Here is a 21,644-nt window from a genome sequence, read left to right on the forward strand (position 1 = left end):
CAGGTTTACAGTCCTCCAGGGTTCTCACTGATACACAATTCGTTTCAAACGGAAATAATTTTTGAGGATTCTCACTATTCAATAACACAAGATAACAATACTATAGTATTAAATCACTGATTAATGTTTTGCTGGGAATAATAGTATACATATAATACACCAGTATACAGAGATTTCTATGAATTACCTAATTCGATAGTTGATCAAAAACATTAAAAATATGTTTTGATCATGTTTCCAGCACAGTAATACAGTTTTATGTGCTTGTTACAGCAGAACATTTTGTTTACATAAAAGATAGAAAGATGGAAAATTCTGTGTAGCTATTGTTTCCTCTGTCTACATATTTATATTGCAATGCAACAAGACCCTTGTACATTCAGCCAAATCAACTATATATAAATTGCAGAGATAAGATAAATTTCATCTTCATTTTGCTCTGAATTTTTTTAATGTAATTCTTTGGGTTACTGTATTTTTAACATAATAATCAGTCGTGATTTATACAATAATAACCTACAAAATAAAACAGTTAAGGGAAGAGTATATTCTACTTCTTTCAAGCCAGAGCTATAAAGAGAGATGTCAACAACTCCACTGCAGAGTGTCATGTCTATTTATTAGTATGTTGAGCAGCATGGGATCAGACATTTTGGGAACATTCTCCTTTGAGTGAGTTGAATTCTGTACTAGTGGCTGTTGGTGCTATTCATGTTATCACTGAGATGCATCATATATAAAAGTAGAATTATGTACAATATATCATGCAACATCTAACCAAGTTATAAAAAACAGTATAGAACCACTGAGGCACCAGGACAATCCTTCTAAAATTTAGAATGGGGTAATTTGATAGAATTACTTTTCCTTAGCAAAACATTATATATTCTAATGAACATTAAGATACTTATTGTAATTTGATTAACCCTGTTCGAGAACATATTTCTACATGTATTTTGAAATAGGCACAGAGACCTAAATTAATAGATCCTTATATTCACACAAGCTTCACCCACTTTACATTTTACCTTGTGTTCAATCAAAGCTATCCCATCATAATCTATTTGGGATGGATTACTATAAATACTGGATAAAATATATTTCTAATATTTTATTTTGTTGCAGTATCTACTAGAATCTTGTACATATAATGAATACAAGATTTTTTGATTAGTCCAATATTATCTGCTTCAATTTTTAAAAGTTTATATTTTGTCCAAAAAAGGACACTTTGGATAATTTTTGTTCTATGTTTCCAATTATCGCTGGGGGTGACTAAATACAGTGTTATAATAATTGCTGATGCTGACAATTACAGTAATTCCTATATATACATCTACATTTTCCAAAGATTAGTAGCATCACACTCTTTGTATTATTTATTTAAAATGTCTGTTTGATGCAGGTTCAGACAAAGGTAGCTTTATGCGGAGATTCTGAGGTATTTTTCCTCTCACTCTTTACTGTGATCAGAGATGGCAAATCTGACATACGATAAACTCCTGTGCGCATCCGTCCCTTAGAACATTTCAATTCAGAAATATATCCTTCAAAACTCAGATTTCCATCTGGCTCTTCATTTCTAACAATTGTATCTTCTAACATCACTCCATCAATGTCAATAATCTTGTTTACAGGAAGTGTTGCAACATCACACCGGAAATGGGTGGGGCTCACTGCAAAAGTTTCACAGTTTATGCTCGTCTGTGTCTTGCCAGAATTCTGCACAAAGCGAGTAGGTGTATTCCACGAAATCTTCCTGGTTTCATTAGTTGAACCTTTAAATGGACAGTAAAAAGAGTTGTGTTACGGAAAATGTAATTAGTTTCTAACGTTTAGAATGTAAAAACAACAGCTTGCATTTATACAGCACCCCTCATGCAATGTAGTGTCCCACAAAAATATTTCATTTGAAACTTTAATGAAATGTAAAAAGTTTCTAACTTTTATCCTCAATAGTATAATTTCTTTAATACCAGCATTATCAGTCAGAACTACTGTAAATTTAAATACACCTGATAATTCAGTGAAATTTCACCAAAACATCCTAATCTTAAGAGACCGCTCGCTCCTAGTATTTGGAAATTGAAATCATGGTCAACATGCAATTCATTATATAAGTGCTGTGAATAACTGGATGCATTTTCTTCTGAGTTCAAAATACTGCTTATTATAATTTGTACATTGTATAGGGACGACCATAAATTAAATAACAGCAACAAATTACATTTGTAAAGCGCCCTTCACGTCGGGAGGACACTCCAAGGCACTGGACAGTCAGGAATTCTTCATTGCTTTAATCATACACTTTCTAAATCACTGCTTTCAGAAAGACTAACATTATCAAAATCATTAACATCTTACGATGAAATTCTCTTACTGCTTTTTGTAGCAGTTAGCTGGCACATATAGGTTAAAAAAAAAGAAAATAAAAACGCAAGAATTCAGATTCACAAGACTCAATACTAGTCGCCACTAAAGGCCACTAAATAATAATAATAATAATAATAATAATCGTTGCATTTGATATAGCGCTTTTCACGTCGGGAGGACGTCCCAAAGCGCTTCACAGAACACACTGTAAAGTGAATTGACTGTATATTTGTGGGCGAACGCGGCAGCCAATTGCGCACAGCAATGTCCCACAAACAGTCGTAGATTGAAAATGACCAATTTATTATTGTTTTTGGTTTTGGAGGGATTATCATTAGGCTCTGTGTGGAGTAAGGAAACTTGCAAGCAGGGTCCATGGCATCTCATTGTTAGATAATTGTCCTTTATTTCTGTAGCTCAGGTTAGAGCAGACTCTGCGAAATGGTGGGCAAGTTTCCTTACTCCACACGCCTCTGTTTACCTGCAGTAAATAGGAACTCGGTTGTCAATCGAATGGCGGATCGCTTTTCCGGGGTTAATAATTCTTTCAAAAAAAATAATAAATTGGTCACTTCAATCACCAACTGCTGTGCACAATTGGCTGCCGGGTTTCGCCCACAAAATATACAGTCAATTCACTTTACAGTATATTCTGTGAAACGCTTTGTGATGCCTCAAAGATGTGATAAGCCGCTATATCAAATGTAAGGATTATTATTACTACAGTATTAGTATTAAAGAAATATATCTTTCCCACATCTTTTCTTCCCAGAAAAGCTCTGGTTAACCTCCCAAGCAAGTTCCTAACAGGAAGAGTAATTCTAATAAAACAAGCAGTGAAAAGCTTGATATATTAGTAATCAAATCAGAGATTTCCTTACTCACAGTTGAAGGACAGTGGAACTCATTTCCATCATTGCAAAATTGGTGGGAATGTTTAAGAGGTAAGCAGCTAAACACTTAAAAAAATAATAATCCTATTAATCCTTGCATTTAGTATAGCATATTTCAGGTCAGGAGGGCATCCTAAAGCACTTCACAGGACACACTGTGAGGCAAAGTGACTGTGTGTTTTCTGGGCGAACACAGCAGCCAAAGTTGCACACAGCAATATCCCACCAACAGCCATGGAGTTATTGGCCAATATTTATTTGAGGGATTGTCGGCCGGAACACTTGAACAGGCAGACGGGGACTCGGTTTAATATCTCATTTGAACAACATAGCATAACCCCAGCACTGCATTGGAGTATCAGCTTAGACTATATGAGTTCCAAGACGTGGCACTTGAATCTCCTGACTCAGAAGCCAGAGTGGTACTAACTGACCTGTACTGACACACCAACAATATTAAGACCGTTTGAGGGTAAGGAAAGGCAAATGCTACTGAGACGCCGTCCGGCGTAGAGGGTGCTATATAAATCCAAGTTGTTGTTGTTGAGTTACACATTGGCCATAATCTAAGAAATGGCGGAGCAGAGTTGACGGGCTGAATCGTGCACAGCAGTGTCCCACAACCAGTTATGGAGTGAGTGAACAATTTTATTTGGGGAATTGTTAGCCAGGACACCCAGAGGGAGAAACTCCCTTCTATTTTCGAATGGCAATCAATCATGGCAATTTCCTCCATAATCTATGCAAAACTACCTTAACATGGACTTCGTACAGCCCACAAAACTCTGCACAGAATTCCTGAATTCTAATGTCCGTCAAGAAAAAAAGCCTCAGCCAAACCACCATGTCCCATTATTCAAAGCTCACCTACATCTCTCCAAATGCTAGGTTGCCTTCCTCCAATAGCCTCTAATTCTGCGCCCAGCATGTCAAATGGTCTTCTTGAACCTTTCCTTATTTATTTCTCTCAGTTTATAACACGCTTGTTTGAAGACTGAGGGAGAACACTGGCAATGCAGTCAGTAGGATATCCTCAATAAAACCAGTGATTAAAATTACTTTAGCACAATTCTGATCCCAGCAGTAAGAAATAGGTTTCCTGCAGATGCCAAACAGGATCCAGTGTTCCATCGGTTGGAGGTTACGTTATGGAACACTGAGTTGCTGACGATGATAATATATCTGCTTGCATCTTCCAGTATAGATTGGCCAAGCAGCTAAAAGTAACTGAATTTTAATTTTTTAAAAATGGCAGTTGACATCTTTCCCAGCTATTAATAGGGTCTAATAATCCCCTCCCCCACCGTCTTCAGCACCGCTTGGGTGCCCAGCTAGCTGAGTAAAGCTCTTTGAGATGTCCTCCCTACATAAAAAGGAATTATAAATCATATTGTATTATGAACCAGGTGTAAACATGTGCAGACAGTCAGACAGTCCAAAGTAGTTACATTTGCAGACATCACCAAATTAGGGGGAACTGTGAATTCAGAAAGCAACCAAGATCTTGCTACTAATTGAGTATGAACCCGGCATCTGAGATATTGGATCCAGACCGCCATGCTATTACCCTGTATTGCGAAGATTAACGGTAATAATACAGTTTTGCGGAAACTCCACCATTTATATCTCTCTATTCTAGGAAACATCCATTTAGCCCTTCTCTCTGATTTGTGTCCTTTCTATCCATGCTACCATGTTCATACTTATTTTTTTTCAACAACAACAAATTGCATTTATATAGAGCCTTTCACGTCTATATAGTACCTTATGTGGGCCTTCTGGAGATTTATATACACAACCACTATATGTCCTTCAATAGTACACTCAGATACTTTCTCAAAGAACTCTATTAAATTTGTGAAGCAAGACTTCCCTTTTACAAATCCATGTTGGCTGTAATAATAATGCTTACATTTGTTATAGCGCCTTATCAGGTCGTCGAGATTTCTCAAATCATTTCACAGGATATACTGTAAAGTTGTGTGGCTGTGTGTATTTTTGTGGGTGAACACAGCAGTCAATTTGCGCACAGCAATGTCCCACAAACAGACATGGTGTTTGGATGACCAATTTTATTTGGGGGATTGTTGGCCAGGACACCGGGAGAATCTCCTTTCTCTTTTCGAATAGTGAAATGGGATTTTTAACATCCACCTCAAGAGGCAGATGCAACATCCATTTAACATCTCATCCGAACGATGGCACCACCAACAATGTAGCACACTACATGGAACTTGAAACCATAACCTGACTCAGAGGCGAGCATGCTATCAACTAACCAAAGCTGTCATTAATCAATCCTCTCCAAGTCACTGTCAATAGGCACGTATTTAGGAATGTAAAGGATTACTGTATTACAACGACACTTAAAACATATATTCAATAGCTACCTTTCAATAACTTACCAAAATTAGTGACATTAATCACATAGACATTGGAAGTATATTTAGCCTAAAAATATATTAAAATCAATGTATTTAAATATGAAGTGAAAGATACAATTCAGAAATATATTTTGCTCTTGTTGATTAAAAGTGACATGAATGAATTTTTGGTGAGCTGCTTGTCACATTCCTGCCAACTGAGTGTTGTCATTCCCTGCTTCCCCGTGAAGCACAAAATCAGTCTATCATTTCATGGATGTTTGTGGAACATTGCTGTGCGCTACACCAAATGCAAGGATTACTATTAATTTGGAAGCTCGTTTTCTGTAATTCCTATAATAACTTGTGGAAAAAAGCTTAATAATTAGACAATATATAAACTAGCTAAATTTTACATGCTCTGATTTTTTTGCTTAAAGGCCTAATTTAGAACGAGATGGAATTTCTGCCTCACACTTTCAATGCTGCACCACCAACCCTCTCAACAAAAACAACTTGCATTTATATAGCACCCTTCACGCAGGGTAGCATCCCAGAGTGCTCTCAAATACAACCCCCATCTTGGGTGCAAAATCCTCAACTGTCCAGCACCTTGGGATATCTTCCGGACGTAATTGGTACTAAATAAATGCATACTCTGTGGTCCAACAGAGTATGGGGCTTTTAACTCTTGTTGCAGAGTAAATTACCAGTATAATAATAATAATCCTTACATTTGATATAGCGCCTTATCGAGTCTTTGCGATGTCTCAAAGCACATCACAGAATATGCTGTAGAGTGACTTAACTGTATATTTTGTGGGCAAAACGCGCAGCCAACTGCAGTTGGACTGAGTGACCAAATTATTATTATCATTCTTTTTTTTATATATACAGTACCCCTCACACAGGGTAGCATAATGTTTTTGGATTGATGTCATATGTGGTGGCAATCCTAAAATGTAGAAGTTTATGCTTATTAGTAATTGACTTATCTGATTCCCCCAATTTTTTGGATAAAGCACTCTGATCTTATCAAGAAACTAACCTATTTTAGCTGAGGCAATGAGATCAATAGGTTACTTGATCAATATGTTTCTAGGAGTCCTGTAGCTCAGTGGTTAGAGCATTCCCCTCACAAGTAAGAGACCTGGGTTCGATTCCTGGCAGGGCAAAAACTTAGGCAACTTTCCTTACTTTACAAGCCTGATAATAATCCCCTCAAAAAGAAGAAAAAATAATTTGGTCACTTCAATCCACGACTGTTCATGGAACACTGTTGTGCGCAATTGGCTGCCGCATTTCACCCACAAAATATAGTCAATTCACTTTACAGTATATTCTGTAAAGCGCTTTGAGACGTCTAGATAATGTGAAAAGCGCTATATCAAATGCAAGGAATATTATTATTATTACTTCAGGTCATTGTAGATGAGTCTTCCTGTTTATATTACAATACCTGCGCAAGAGTTCATCGGGAAAGCGTGTTTGGCCGCATGATTAGTTTCACATTACTGTTAGTTTCAAGTTACTATTTTTAGGCCAATCAATGATCTAAAAAGTGATGATCTCTTTGCTGATCCCCTCTCTTCATAGAGTAGTTAATTCCTCAGCTGAAAGTCAAGCAGGAACTGAATCATTGCAGAGCAGGACATTACTCCGAGGAATATAGCATGTATCATGGACAAAACCAAGACAAAAACTTCTGAGAAAGATGTTGGCTGTACACTTCATAGTGAAAAATCTAAATAGCTTGGTCAGCATTGCTCTTCCACCCGGACTGACAGCAACTCAGTGTTCTATAAAGTGTCCTCCAAGTGATAGAACACTGCGATCCTTTTTTTTGTCACTGCAGAGAAATACATTTCTTATTGCTGAAGTCAGTATTGTTCTAAGTCATGTTCAACAACAACTTGCATTTATACAGCGTCCCGGAGCACTTACCATAACTTACTGCATGACAGAGTTCTCCCTCTTCAACATTGAAACTCTGCGGCTACACACTCCAACCTCTGTAAGTTTATGGCTGGAATCTGGAGTTACCGAGTATCTGATTGCTGTAGCACCACTTTATAATTTTGTCACTTCAAATGTGTGTTCAAATGTGAAACGTTCTGCTCTGATTGCACTGTCTCTGAAGCATTGTTGCAGATAACATTATTACCTGGTATTATAGCATTATATCTATTGTATATAGCATTTAAATGTAGATTTATCACTTGAGCCAGGGTTGCTGCAGCATTGAAAGTGAGGAGCATTCTTTTAAAAAGCCTGGTTTAGAACAAGAAGCTTTTTTAAAAAGTTTCAGAGCATTAAAATGTAGCTAATTTTTATATTGTCCAATATTGAAGCTGTTTTTCCACAGGTTATTTTAGGAACTACAGAAAACTGGGCCGGGTGGGGGGAAGATGACCAAATGTACGGTCAAAGAGGAAGGTCCTCAGACGGACCTTGAAGAAGGCACAATAATGAGACTAAAGCCAGGTAATGTGTAAAGAAACATCCTGTCTGCTTGAGATGGCAAGCAAGGAGGTTTCTACGACAAAAGGAATTCTGACTTCCTGTAAGTTTGGGGCAGGACATTAAAAATTCAAAACAGTTTTGTTAATAAAAATAATAAAGGTAAAATGAAGAATCGTAAGCAAATCAATAAAATAAATCACAGAGCCAAGATGTCAACAAAACTAAAAGTAGCCAGACACCATGCAAGACAATCTGCCGCTCTATGCAAAACTGCAGCGTGTCAATAGCTTATAAGAGATGAATTTACCTTAAAAGGCCTGTGACATTAGCACACAGCACTCACTGCAGCCGCGCCCATCTCAATTTCACCAGTCAAGCATTCAAAAAAAATTGCTTCTCCCACAAATCTACTGCCGAAGCAGTCTCTGCTCCAGGCAGCTGCCTAGTTTGTCTATAGCTAGAGCAGCCCCTATAAGCAGCTGCAATATTAATTAAACTGATATAACAATGCACAGTAATATTTTTTAATATTATATTGTTAGTATTACGATCAGTAGGATGGCTGTTCTGGAGGGAAGAGATACGATGGGCCAAAGGGCCTTATTCATCCAGACCAATCTTGTAAACCAGGTACAACAACAACAACAAGATTACAGCGCCTTTCACATCAGGCGGACGTCCCAAGGCACTGAACAGAGTACAACATTTCACTAAGCATAAAATAAACTAGCGATTAAAATATGTGAAGGTTAATACTCCAAGTTAACAACAACAACTTGCCTTTATATAGCACTCTTCACGCAGGGTAGCGTCCCAGAGCGCTTGACAGTGGCAGAGTCTGACCCCGAGAGAGGTGGAGAAGGAGGTGACCGTAAGCACGATCTTTAGGTGAAAGACAGAAGGTCTTTAGGCAGGATTTGAAAGTTGGGAGGAAGAAGGCAAGGCGGATGGATTGAGGGAGAGAGTTCCATAGTTTTGGGGTGTAGTGGCTAAAGGCACGGCCACCGATAGAGGAAGGGACGAGGGACAGCCGATCGGAGGCAGCGGGTGGGGGAGTGGGGGCAGCAGGTGGTGGAGTGGTGGGGTAAGCACGTCAGATATGTAGAGAGGTGTGAGGGCATAAAGGAATTTGAAAACGAGTGAGAGGATCTTGAAATCAATCCATTCAGTAATTGGGAGCCAGTGGAGCCTGGCTAGTGTCATGAGGGTACGGAGATTTGTGCGGCTGAGAATCCAGGCAGTGGAGTTTTGAATTAGTTGTGTTTTGTGTATTGTGGAGTTGGGGAGACCAGTCAAGAGGGCACTGGAATAATCCAGCCGGAAAGTGCTGAAGGCTTGGACAAGGGATTTGGCTCGTTGGTTGTGAGGTACGGGCAGTGATGGGCAATGTGACGGAGGTGGGAAAAAACATTCCTGATCAGGGAACAGATGTGGGGTAGAAAGAAAGGAAAGGTGGGGATCGAACCCAACACCTAAGTTGGGCAGAGGTTCAGTAAGTCTGAGGGAGAGCCCGGGAAGGTTAAGGAGCTCAGACCCGCAGGAGAGAAAACCTTGATGGGTACCAATGAGTATGGCTTCCATCTTCCCAACATTCAGCTGCAGGAAATTTGTGGTCATCCAGGCCTTAATGTCCGTCAAACAAGCTGACAGGACATCAGTGGACTGGGAGTCGCAGCTGGAAGAGAAGTAGATTTGAGTGTCATCCTCCTAAATGTGGAAGTTGACCCGATGTCTGTGGATGACATCACCGAGAGGGAGCATGTAGATAAGGAACAGAAAGGGGCCAAGGATGGAGCCTTGGGGTACCCTATAGGTGACTGGGTGGGGCAGGAAGTTAACATTGTCACGTATTATCAATGTAAGCAGAGAAAAAATACTTCAATTAAGGAGGGATATGTCAATAATAATAATCCTTGCATTTGATACAGCGCTTTTCACGTCTTCTCGACGTCCCAAAGCGTTTCACGGAATATACTGTAAAGTGAATTGACTGTATATTTGTGGGCAAACGCAGCAGCCAATTGCGCACAGCAATGTCCCACAAACAGTGGTAGATTGAAAATGACCAATTTATTATTGTTTTTTGTTTTTGGAGGGATTATTATTAGGAGTGTGGAGTAAGGAAACTTGCCCAAGGTTTCACGCTGCCTGGAATTGAACTCAGGTCTCTTGCTTGCAAAGCGAATGCTCTAACCACTGAGCTACAGGACTCCACAATATGGAGTGAAGGCGCCTTTATATGCATCAGAGTTTCTTCTTCCTGCATCATGAGATTCTGTCAGATCCGATGAGTGTTGGGATAAGTCCACTTGTGATGGCTGAGTCCTGCTAGCTGACTATCCTTATTTGGGGTTCAAATTGTGGTCTGGTGTCACCAGGCATATTTGGAGTGAAGGGGGGTGGGGAGAGGGGGGTGCGGGAGAAATGGAATAGCGGTTGTATGCCTGAAGATAATCTCAGGCCTTCACTTTTGAGAGGAATGGAGCTAGGATATCACTTTCCAGTATTTTTAGCCGTGCCATATACAACATATTATATTTTATACCCACCTTTCTTAGGGCTCCTTTGACATTATTCAAAATGTGGTCTGGAGAGCTCAAGATAGAGGTTACAAACATGCAAATATTATTATTGTTCCAGAATGTCAAGCATATTTTTGATCATTTCACCAGCCATGATTATCAAGATTTCCAATTTTAGTGGCCAATTCCTGCTTTTCGTTGTGTAACCCGCGAGTAAAGATTTTGGAGATGTGGGCATGCTTTTCTATAAAGTGGCTCTCCAGAGAAGATCTTTTGTTGGTACCTTCCAGGCACAAGACATATTTTCGGAAGGTTTGATCAGTGGTTTCTGATGCATTAGCCAAGTAATAATAATATTGCATTTCGTATGTTGTGGGCCTGTGGGGAGATCCAAGTCATCAATAGGATATGGCTGAATACTTCTTGAGAATGGAGACAGATGGTCAGTTTTCCCTGCAATGGTCTCCCCTGGGGAGATGGTCATGGCACTCACTGGCTGTTGCAAGCAATTAGTCTGGGAAGTATTGGCGCTATCCTGTATTGCTGGGAGTTGATGTTGCAATTAATATTTGTTAATAGATAGAAAATGGTGCCAATTTAGAAATGAAAGGAACATTTAAAATTCACCTGGTGCCAAGTGACTTATTGGTGAACAATCAATTTGTTAAAAAGCATAGAATTCATCCATGTGATTGTTGGAGTTTGGGGATCAATAAAACTAACTTTCTTTTTGTGCCATAAACTTCTTTAAACAAACAATTATGGATTGAGTGATCAATATAATATATTTATTACCCCCAGTAAAGTGATCCACCAATCGACTAACAACCAGGTTCCTACTTGCTGCTAGGCAAACAGGCGTGTGGAGTAAGGAAACTTGCCTAATGCTGCCGCTGCCGATGCCCTGCCTGGAAATTGAACCCAGGTCTCTCACTTGTGAGGCAAGTGCTCTAACCACTAAGCCAGAGGATTCTATAGGTAAGTCATCCAAGAATCTAATTTTTCTCAATCTCATTCAATGTTCTGTTTCAGATCAAAGGCAGATTCAAGACAAACTACACAAGTCATAACATACGTTCTCTACATGATTCATCTTATCCTAGGATGACATAGCAAACCTGTATCCTGCTTTGTGGTCGTGTACATCAGTTGATAAGGTTTCAAATAAACCCTTTTCTGATCTGAGACCATCCATAATTCCTATACTTCTATCTGGGCTATTTTGTGTTTAAAATGTGGTAATGAGAACAAGATTGCAAATAATTTCATTCAAGGAAACATTATATTTTGCTTTGGTCAAGCGGATTATTTAATACATGTGAAAACACATCACTATGCTTAAGAGTATCCAAAGCAAACTACTTAAGAGTTCCAATGAAATTTGTCTAGAATGGTATGCGGATTCTCTCCTGAAGATGTGCACACTGCTCACCTAATCCCAGAAAACTATAGGCATGGGTTGGCAAGAGCCAACAACTTTGTGAGTTTTCACGTGCATTTTCTTTCAAATATAATTTTTCAGAAAAGTTATCCAGTCCTCGACTGTAAAGTCCTTCAAGTGAAGAGCGCTCTATAAGTCAAGTTGTTGTTGGTCCACCACATTACTATAGTCCCAGATGAAAGTCGATTTACCAAAGATGGTTATACTGTGTATTTGTAGTCGAATGGTGAATAGTACAGATTGAACTTTAGGAATAATAGGCCAAAAGACTTCATACTGTGTTATGCATGTCTATGGTTCTATGATAAGAAGAGGTATAGGACTTGAATGAAGCATTATAGGCTATCTACTTGTCGAGCCAAACACCAGCGCGAGTCACTACCTTGAGAAGGATAGAAAAGTTGGGTCCAAAATAAAGGCATATAAATCAACTGTCAAGCTAAAAATTATGGAAGCAAGCTCAAACATATATTATATATGGCAGTTATTTTAAAATACATTTCTAATTATATAAATCAATTAAGAAATCATGCAAAATCAATTGTAATATCTCAATTCACATCATATCCTTAATAATATTCATTTCTAAATGAAAACTCAATCCTGCAATCTTGTAAATTTTAAATACATGATCAGGAAAACTATTTTGCAATGCTGAATGTAAAGGGCAGTTAAGGGAACATATTCAGTTTAACTTGCTTTTGCTGTCTAGCTATTGCTTCCTCATGATACAATACAAAATAATCCCTGAAGAAAAAAACCCAATAATAAATCGGTCACTTCAATCCACGACTGTTTGTGGGACATTGCTGTGTGCAATTGGCTGCCGCGTTTTGCCCACAAATATACAGTCAATTCACTTTACAGTATATTCTGTGAAGCGCTTTGGGACATCTAGAAGATGTGAAAAGCACTATATCAAATACAAGGATTATTGTGTTATAAAATACAACACAAAATTACATTTGTATAGATCCTTTCACGTCGGGAGGACGTCCTAAGGCGCTGGGACAGTAATACTCAAAGCACTGTTTGTAAATTAGGTCATAAGTGAGGACTCTGATGTAGTACTGCTACCAATGTTACAACTTGATTTTCAGTCCCAATGGTCACAAGCGCAATAGATAAAATATTTATTTATATGCGCTGTATATGGTTCCCAGCTAATTGAATTCCCAGTGAATAGCAGCATAATAATCAGCAAACCAATCTCTGTTTTAGAGTTCTTTGTCAATCATTAGATATTATTCTATTTTATTTATAATAGCATAAATAAAATATCCTTATTCCCAAAGTGTAATGATGATGGTGAATTGTATAAAAGGGAGTTGATTATAGAGAGGTAATTAGAACAAGAAGCTAGTAAAATTAAAATAATTTAAGTGTTAAACAATAAAGTTTGAGAAAAGATACAGTCTCTTTAGAGACTTTAATACAAAAAATGGAAAGATAGCAATACATTTGTGAAAACATCTACAACAGGTATCTACGAAGTACAGATAAATCATAAGAAAGCAAAAAAAAGTTTTTAATTCTAGGATGAATCATGGCAGTAAAACAATCTAAATTAGTGTACAGAATTATACAAACAAGATAGTAAAATTTACAAATAGCCAAGAACAATGCTTTTAATCAAAAAAGTAATGATTTCTTGGGTTAAATTTCATGCAACAAACTTTTCATAGAGGATTTTCCAGTTATAATTATTTGCTGAAAACAGAACAAACATCTGGTAACCTGATATCACATCCCCTTCAGGGATAATGTTGCAATTAATTTTTGACAGCCAGGTTACAAAATGAACATTGTTCAATGTAAGCCTGTTGGTTTTCAATTATTGTTTAATTATAAAATTATAATTTGTTAAAAATTTTCTCAAAGAGCCTACTAACATTCATGAAAAGTAAAATACTAAATGAAGGCACTTAGAGTATAGGCAATTGCTTCAATCATCTAGCTCTTCAAAAGTATCTTTGGTCTCAAACCTATCATCAAAGTATTAGTTATCATTTACATTACATGAACTTAAATCATTCTGCAATTAAATTTGCGCAATGCTGCATGATATAAAAACAAATATTTCAACTGAGTTTAAACTAAAACTTCAGTACCACCTAAAATGTGCACTCTGACAATGAGATGATCAGGGAGATTAGAATGAGTTACTGTTGTTTGTCAAACAATGTAAAAACTGATTTGTGAAAAAGTGTTAATCATATTTAAAAATTATGTGTGGTCCTTGGATCTGTCTTGTGATAATTTCTCAATCACCAGTGCAGTGACATAATGTTTAATAAAACATTGCAGGAATTATTCTAGAAAGTGCAACGGGCCCAACAAAATATCCTCAAACACAGTTAAAATTAATTACATAAAAATAATTTGTATGATACACATTGAAGTTCACCTTTTCTAGTGTCCCAATCCAGAGTTTTTTGTATTCTCTACAGTACTATGAACAGTTAGATACTGCAGAAAACATATGTGAACTGATAAATTAGTGCATTATGTATGCTTTGCAAGTCCTTTTCCAGTTTTAAAAATATTACTTTCAATACAATCAACAACACATTTAAAAATTGTTATGAATTATCCAGTCAACAAATGGACACACCCAATTTAAATACCTGAAGCGGATCTGTGGTGTGAAGAGTTCTTCTGATCATCAGAGCAGGGGGTTGGTGGAGTATAGTTAGCTACATCCAGTTTACTGATACTGGATGATGGTGTTAGTGAGGGAGGTAACAATGTACTGTTGGGGCTACTGATATCACCTTCTGCCACTAGAGTCAGATCAGATACATTCTCATCTTCACAAGGCTGTATTATTTCAGACTGCCTATCTCCAGAATGTCCTTCCCACCTCTGGTCATTCACATGTAGAATTGGAGAGACTGGTGCATGAAAGGGGACATCATGTAACTGCTGAATATCTGGTTTTACAAGATGGGATGGCACTGAAACAGGCCAATGCCGGCTGTCTTGTTGATGCATTGGCTTGCCTTTTAGATTGTTGGGATTTTCATTAAAATTCAGCGTAGACGGATTAGTTGGGCTGGAGTCTATAAACTCTAATTTATCAGACTGTTGTGCTGAGATGAAAGCTTTGTTCACAGAAGTATCTGTTTGGCTTTTGTCCTCACGTTTCTTGCCATTCACTTTATTTGCTACAGGTGTGGAGGAGCTAGGCTCAGGCATGGGAACCTTGAGGCGTAGAAAATCTGGTAGAACGAGGTCTTCTTTCTTCAAAAGTCCACGTTGATCATCGACCCGATTGCGTTGAGCTTTTGTCAAAAGATTAAATAACTCTGCCAAAATGAAAATATCAATCCGGAAATTAATACATCAGAGAAAAGCAAATGTAAGTTCTTAAGAAAAAATAAAACAACTCTCCTACCATAATAGTAAATCAACTCTTCGTTGGGTTTTGTTATCTGTCAAACATGGAAAAACTTCAATACGGGACTCTAACATGACTATAATTGCCTAAGAAGGCGAAATTCAGCCATCATTTGCATTTCCGAATAATATCCAGTGAAAAATATTGAACAGTGTGTAAATACCCATTGATAAGGATCAGGCTCAGCGGTCATGTACCAACAGTCGAACAGCAATCTAACACTAACTATGTGGATAGGGCATTTTGGGTGAGGTGCTTGAAGATGGTCAGTGCCAGTGGAACTGGACTTCAGCATGAGTCAGTACTTTCAGGATGTGGAAGGAGAAAATTGGAGCAATCCAAAAAAAAAACAGGATAGAAAGATAGTCAGGCCAAAAACAATAGGGGGAAAGAAAGGAGACAATTAAGTTGAATGGAAAGAGAAGGAAACATTACAGGTTTTAATAGGGCATAAGTCATAGTGTAGCAAGAGAGTTTTGTAATATGGTTATTTCACTTTAAACATCTTTCACACAACCCTACGTATTTCTCCCACTAATTTTCTCTTTTTCCTCAACAGTTAGGGGAATAGATAGCATCCTCTGTAGCCAAGAACGAGAGTCCTAAGGGTGTGTTGCCTACCTGGTGCCAGGGTAAGTGATATCTCGAGGCAGCTGGAGAGGAATTTGGAAAGGGAGGGGGCAGATCCAGTTGTGGTTCATGTTGGGACAAACGACATAGGTAAGAACAGGGAGGAGGTGCTGCAGAGGGAGTTTCAGGAGTTAGGAGCTAAGTTAAAAGATAGGACCTCAAGGGTAATAATCTCTGGATTATTACCTGAGCCACATGCAAATTGGAGTAGGGGAAGACAGATTAGGAAAGTTAACACATGGCTAAAGAATTGTTGTGGGAAAGAAGGGTTCCATTTCATGGGACACTGGCACCAGTACTGGGACAGGAAGGAGATGTACCGATGGGATGGGCTCCACATGAATCAGAATGGGACCAGTGTCCTAGGGAAAGGGTAAATAGGGCTGTGGCAAAGGCTTTAAACTAGTAAAATCGGGGGAGAGATCAGAAAGAAATGTCATAAACCCAAATATAAAGGAAACACGAGATGAGAGTATAGGTGAGACAAAACTAAGGAATAAGGAGAACATAAATGGTCAGAGAATTAAAAATAAAGTGAGAGGAACAACTAATAAAAATGATTTGAACTGTCTTTACAGCAATGTACACAGCATCCGAAACAAAAAAGAACTGGGGGCAATAATTCGTAGTGAAGAACCAGATATAGTAGGGATTACTGAAACATGGCTACGGAAAGTACAGGACTGGAAATTAAACATTGCAGTGTATAACATATTTAGAAAGGATAGAGACAGGAGAAAGAGCTGTAGAGTAGCTGTACTTATTAGGGACAACATCATGGCAGTAGAAACAAGGGACATAGCCATTAGTAAGATAGAAACAGAATTTGTGTGGATAGACATAAAAGATGAGAAGGGATCAATCACACAAATACGGGTACTCTACAGACCACCTAATAGTGGAAGGGAGGTAGAGGAAAAAATATGCAAGCAAATTAGGGAAATGAGTAACAGACATACTGTAATAATCATTGGGGATTTCAACCACCCCCAAATAAATTGGCTTGAAGAGGTAGGTAAAGGGGATAAGGGAATGGAATTCCTTCAATGTGTACAGGACTCCTGTAGCTCAGTGGTTAGAGCATTCGCTTTGTAAGCGAGAGACCTGAGTTCAATTCCAGGCAGTTCAGGGCGAAACCTTGGGCAAGTTTCCTTTCTCCACACAGAGCCTAATAATAATCCCTCCAAAAAACAAAAACAATAATAAATTGGTCATTTTCAATCTACGACTGTTTGTGGGACATTGCTGTGCGCAATTGGTTGCCGCATTCGCCCACAAATATACAGTCAATTCACTTTACAGTATATTCTGTGAAGCGCTTTGGGACCTCCTCCCGACGTGAAAAGTGCTGTATCAAATGCAAGGATTATTATTATTATTATTATTACCCAGAGGCCCAACAAGGGAGGAATCACTGCTGGATGTAGTAATGGGAAATGAACCCAAGCAGATAAGAGAAGTAAGAGTAGGGGAACATCTAGGCAATAGCGATTATAACTTAATAAGGTTTAAGATAAAGATTGAGTATGACAAAGACCAGGGTAATAGATTGGAAAAAAAGCTGATTTTGAGGGGATGAAAATGGAACTTGGGAAAGTAAACTGGAAAACAATATTGGCAAACAAAGAGATAGAGCAGCAGTGGGAAACATTTAATATGGTGATCGATAAGATTCCAGGAGAAATATATTCCGCTAAAAAACAAGATAAAGCTAAACAATAGTGAAACGCCGTGGATGAATAAAGACATAAGAGCAAAGTTGAGACTGAGGAAAGAGGCGTTCACTGAGTACATAAACAACAAGGGAGATCATGACAAAAAAGAATACGAAGAGGTTAGTCAAAACAACAATTAGGAAGGCAAAGAGGAACTATGAAACTAAATTATCAAGGAATATAAAAGACATAGTAAAATATTCTACAGACATAAATAACAAAAGAAAAATCAAAATAAGAATAAGGCCACTAAGGGATGGACAAGATAAGTTCACAGACAGCGACAGCAAAATGGCAGAGATATTGAACAATTACTTTGCCTCAGTTTTTAACAGGAAGATGGATCAGGTGGATATGACAGTAAAAAAAATCAAAAATTATATAAATACATTTAAGATAAAAAGGGGGCGATAACCAATAAACTAACCAAACTCAGAGAGGATAAAACCCCTGGTCCGGATGGATTGCATCCGCGTTCATTAAAGGGATAGCAGAGACACTATTACATATATATAATTCATCAGAAAAGGGAGTAGTGCCAGAGGACTGGGGGATAGCTAATGTTATACCTATATTTAAAAAGGGAGATAGAACAAGCCCAAGGAACTATATATCTGTCAGCTTAAAAGTGGTGGCAGGAAAGATAATGGAATCTTTACTGAAAAGGGTAATAGAAAACTTCTAGAAACCGAAAATATAATACAGCAACAAAATTACATTTGTAAAGTGCATTTCACGTCACGAGGACGTCCAAAGGCCCTGAAGAATAGTCTGCAACAAATAATAAAAACTGCAACAAATAATAAAGAAGTCAGTATGGATTTCAAAAAGGAAGGTCATGCTTGACCAATCTCATTGAATTCTTTGAAGAGGCAACAGAAAGAATACACAAGGGTAATGCAGTAGGTGTAATATATTTGGATTTCCAAAACACATTCGATAAGATACCACATAATAGACTAACGAATAAGGTCAGAGCATGTGGAGTCAGCCATTCTTATTTATTATTTATTTATTATTCTTCATTAGCTTTCAGCCACTCTGCCCCCAACCTCTGGGATTCCATCCCCCCAATCACTCCGCCTCACCCCTTCTTAGCCTCCTTCAAGTCCCGCCTCAAAACCCTCCTCTTCGAGCATGCCCTCGGTCACCCCCACTTCCCCTTCCCTCCCTTCCCCCTCCCTGACCCCAGCTCGGGTTTGAAAAGCTGATCATTTCTTTTTGAAATGCTGTATGACGTGAAAGGCGCTATACAAATGTAATCTTGTTGTTGTTGTCAGGCGAAAAGTAGCAGAATGGATAACAAGCTTGGCTACAAGATAGAAAACAGAGACTAGGGGTAAGGGGTAGCTAAGCTACTCAGACTGGCAGAGGGTGGGAAGTATTGTTCCACAAGGATCGGTATTAGGATCACTGTTCTTCACAATTTACATTAATGATTTAGACTCGGGGATTGAAAGTACAATTTAAAAAATTGCGGATGACACCAAATTGGGGGGAGTAGTTAATATTGAGGAGGACTGCAACAAATTACAAGACATTCATAAACTTGCTGAATGGGCATTTAATTGGCAAATGAATTTCAATATAGATAAGTGTGAGGTGGTACATTTTGGTAGGAGGACTAAGGAGGTCACATACTGCATGGAAAATAAGAATCTAAATGGGGTAGAGGTGAAAAAACATCTAGGGGTAGACACACAAATCACTAAAAGTAGCTATGCAGGTTACTAAGACCATAAAAAAAGCAAACCAAGCATTGGGATTCATTTCTAGAGGGATAGAAATAAAAAGCAGGGAAGTTATGCTAAACTTATATCGAACATTGGTTAGACACACGGAGTACTGTGTACAGTTCTGGTCCCCATATTATAGAAAAGATATAGAGACACTGCAGAAGGTGCAAAGGAGATTTACAAGGATGATACCAGAACTGCAAGGTTATACCTATCAGGAAAGGCTGAACAAGCTTGGACTCTTTTTTTCTTGAAAAGAGAAGGTATTATAGGATAGACATGGAGAAGATGTTTCCACTTGTGGGGAGACCAAAACCAGGGGCCATAGATATAAAATAGTCACCAATAAATCAATCAGGGAAGTCAGAAGAAACTTCTTTACCCAGAAAGTGGTGGGAATGTGAAACTCGTTACCACAAGGAGTAGTTTAGGCGAATAGCATAGATGCATTTAAGAGGAAGCTAGATAAGTACATGAGAGAGAAAGGAATAGAAGGTTCTGCTGATAGGCTTAGTTGAGGATGGGCAAGAGGAGGCTCATGTGGAGCATAAATGCCAACATAGACCAGTTGGGCCAAATGCCCTGTTTCTGTGCTGTATATTCTATGTAATTCTATGTCTGTATTGCCATCCCATTTCCAACCTACCTTTCCTTGCCAAAGTCCTGGAATGCATTGTTGCAGATCAACGTCAGTCACACCCCTCCCTCCACTCCCTCCTTGAGTTTCTGCAGTCTGGTTTTCGCCCTGCTCACAGCACAGAGACAGCACTTATCAAAGTCACAAACAATGTCCTCTCTATCTGTGACCAGGGCTCCCTCTGCCTCCTTGTCGTCCTGGTTCTCTCTGCTGTGTTCGACACAGTCGACCATGCCATCCTTCTCCACTGCCTCGCCCCCCTTATCCACCTTAGTGGGACTGCACACAAATGGTCGAATCCTACTTAACCAACCGCCTCCACTTCATCTCGGCAAATGGTTTCTCCTCCCACCCCTGCCCATTCACCCTCGGGGTACCCCAGGGCTCCATCCTTGGCCCCCTTCTTTTCCTCATCTATATGCTCACTCTTGGCGATATCATCCTCAGACACGGGGGTAAACTTCCACATATATGCAGTTGATGCACAATTCCAGCTCATTCAGAACTCTGCTGCCCGCATACCGACCCTGGAACAAACTTCGTACCCACATCTCATCAGTTCTGGCCAGGTTCTACTGGCTCCCCATCACTGAACGGATCGACTTTGTTTTTGAGGGATTATTATTAGGCTCTGTGTGGAGTAAGGAAACTTGCCCAAGGTTTCGCCCTCTGCCTGGAATTGAACTCAGGTCTCTCACTTGCAAAATACTTAATGTTTAAACTGTGGTAAATATTGCTCCTTTTATTTTTATTGATCATGCGAGAGACACCCTAGTGGCAATCAACCAGTTGGAGACCCCTGGTCTAATCTGACACTCCAATGCAGTGCTGAGGTTGTGTTTCATTGTCAGGGGTGCCAACCTTTGGATGAGATGTTCAAACCGAGGTCCCATCTCCCCTCAAGCTGCTGAAACAAACCCTCCTCCCTAATTTTATTATGTCCAGGCTTGATTATACTAACTCCCTGCTTGCCGGACTTCCCAACTCTTCCCTCCACAAACTGTGGATTATTCAGACTCTGCAGCTCATGTCCCTTCCCACACTATGGGAATAGGAAACTAATAAAGCCTGGCAAGGATGAATGTGATGATCTCATTTCAATTGTTAGGTAGCATGCTGCTATTTCAATTGTTAGGTAGCATAAGGTAGCCTTATGTTCTTGTAAAATAATAAAATAATAATCCTTGCATTTGATATAGTGCTTTTCACGTCTTCTAGACGTCCCAAAGCGCTTCACAGAATATACTGTAAAGTGAATTGACTGTATATTTGTGGGCGAACGTGGCAGCCAATTGCGCACAGCAGTGTCCCACAAACAGTCATGGATTGAAAATGACCAATTTATTATTGTTTTGTTTTTTGGAGGGATTATTATTAGGTGTGTGGAGTAAGGAAACTTGCCCAAGGTTTCGCCCTGACCTGCCTGGAATTGAATTCAAGTCTCTCACTTGCAAAGCGAGTGCTCTAACCA

General features: G+C 38.9%; 1 protein-coding gene across 1 annotated transcript; it reads right to left on the reverse strand.

Moving 5' to 3' along the window:
* Positions 1-496: 496 nt before the first annotated feature.
* Positions 497-20,642, reverse strand: LOC103171714 (regulator of G-protein signaling 12-like). Its single transcript, XM_042342153.1, has 3 exons — positions 20,600-20,642; positions 14,683-15,363; positions 497-1,778 (listed from the first exon to the last, which is right to left on the reverse strand). The coding sequence occupies exons 1-3, from the start codon at positions 20,640-20,642 to the stop codon at positions 1,408-1,410; spliced, it is 1,095 nt and encodes a 364-aa protein (XP_042198087.1). The 3' UTR covers positions 497-1,407.
* Between the last annotated feature and the right edge of the window lie 1,002 nt (positions 20,643-21,644).

Source organism: Callorhinchus milii, unplaced genomic scaffold (assembly GCF_018977255.1).
Source record: "Callorhinchus milii isolate IMCB2004 unplaced genomic scaffold, IMCB_Cmil_1.0 Scaffold1, whole genome shotgun sequence".
In the NCBI taxonomy this organism is placed as follows: Eukaryota; Metazoa; Chordata; class Chondrichthyes; order Chimaeriformes; family Callorhinchidae; genus Callorhinchus; species Callorhinchus milii.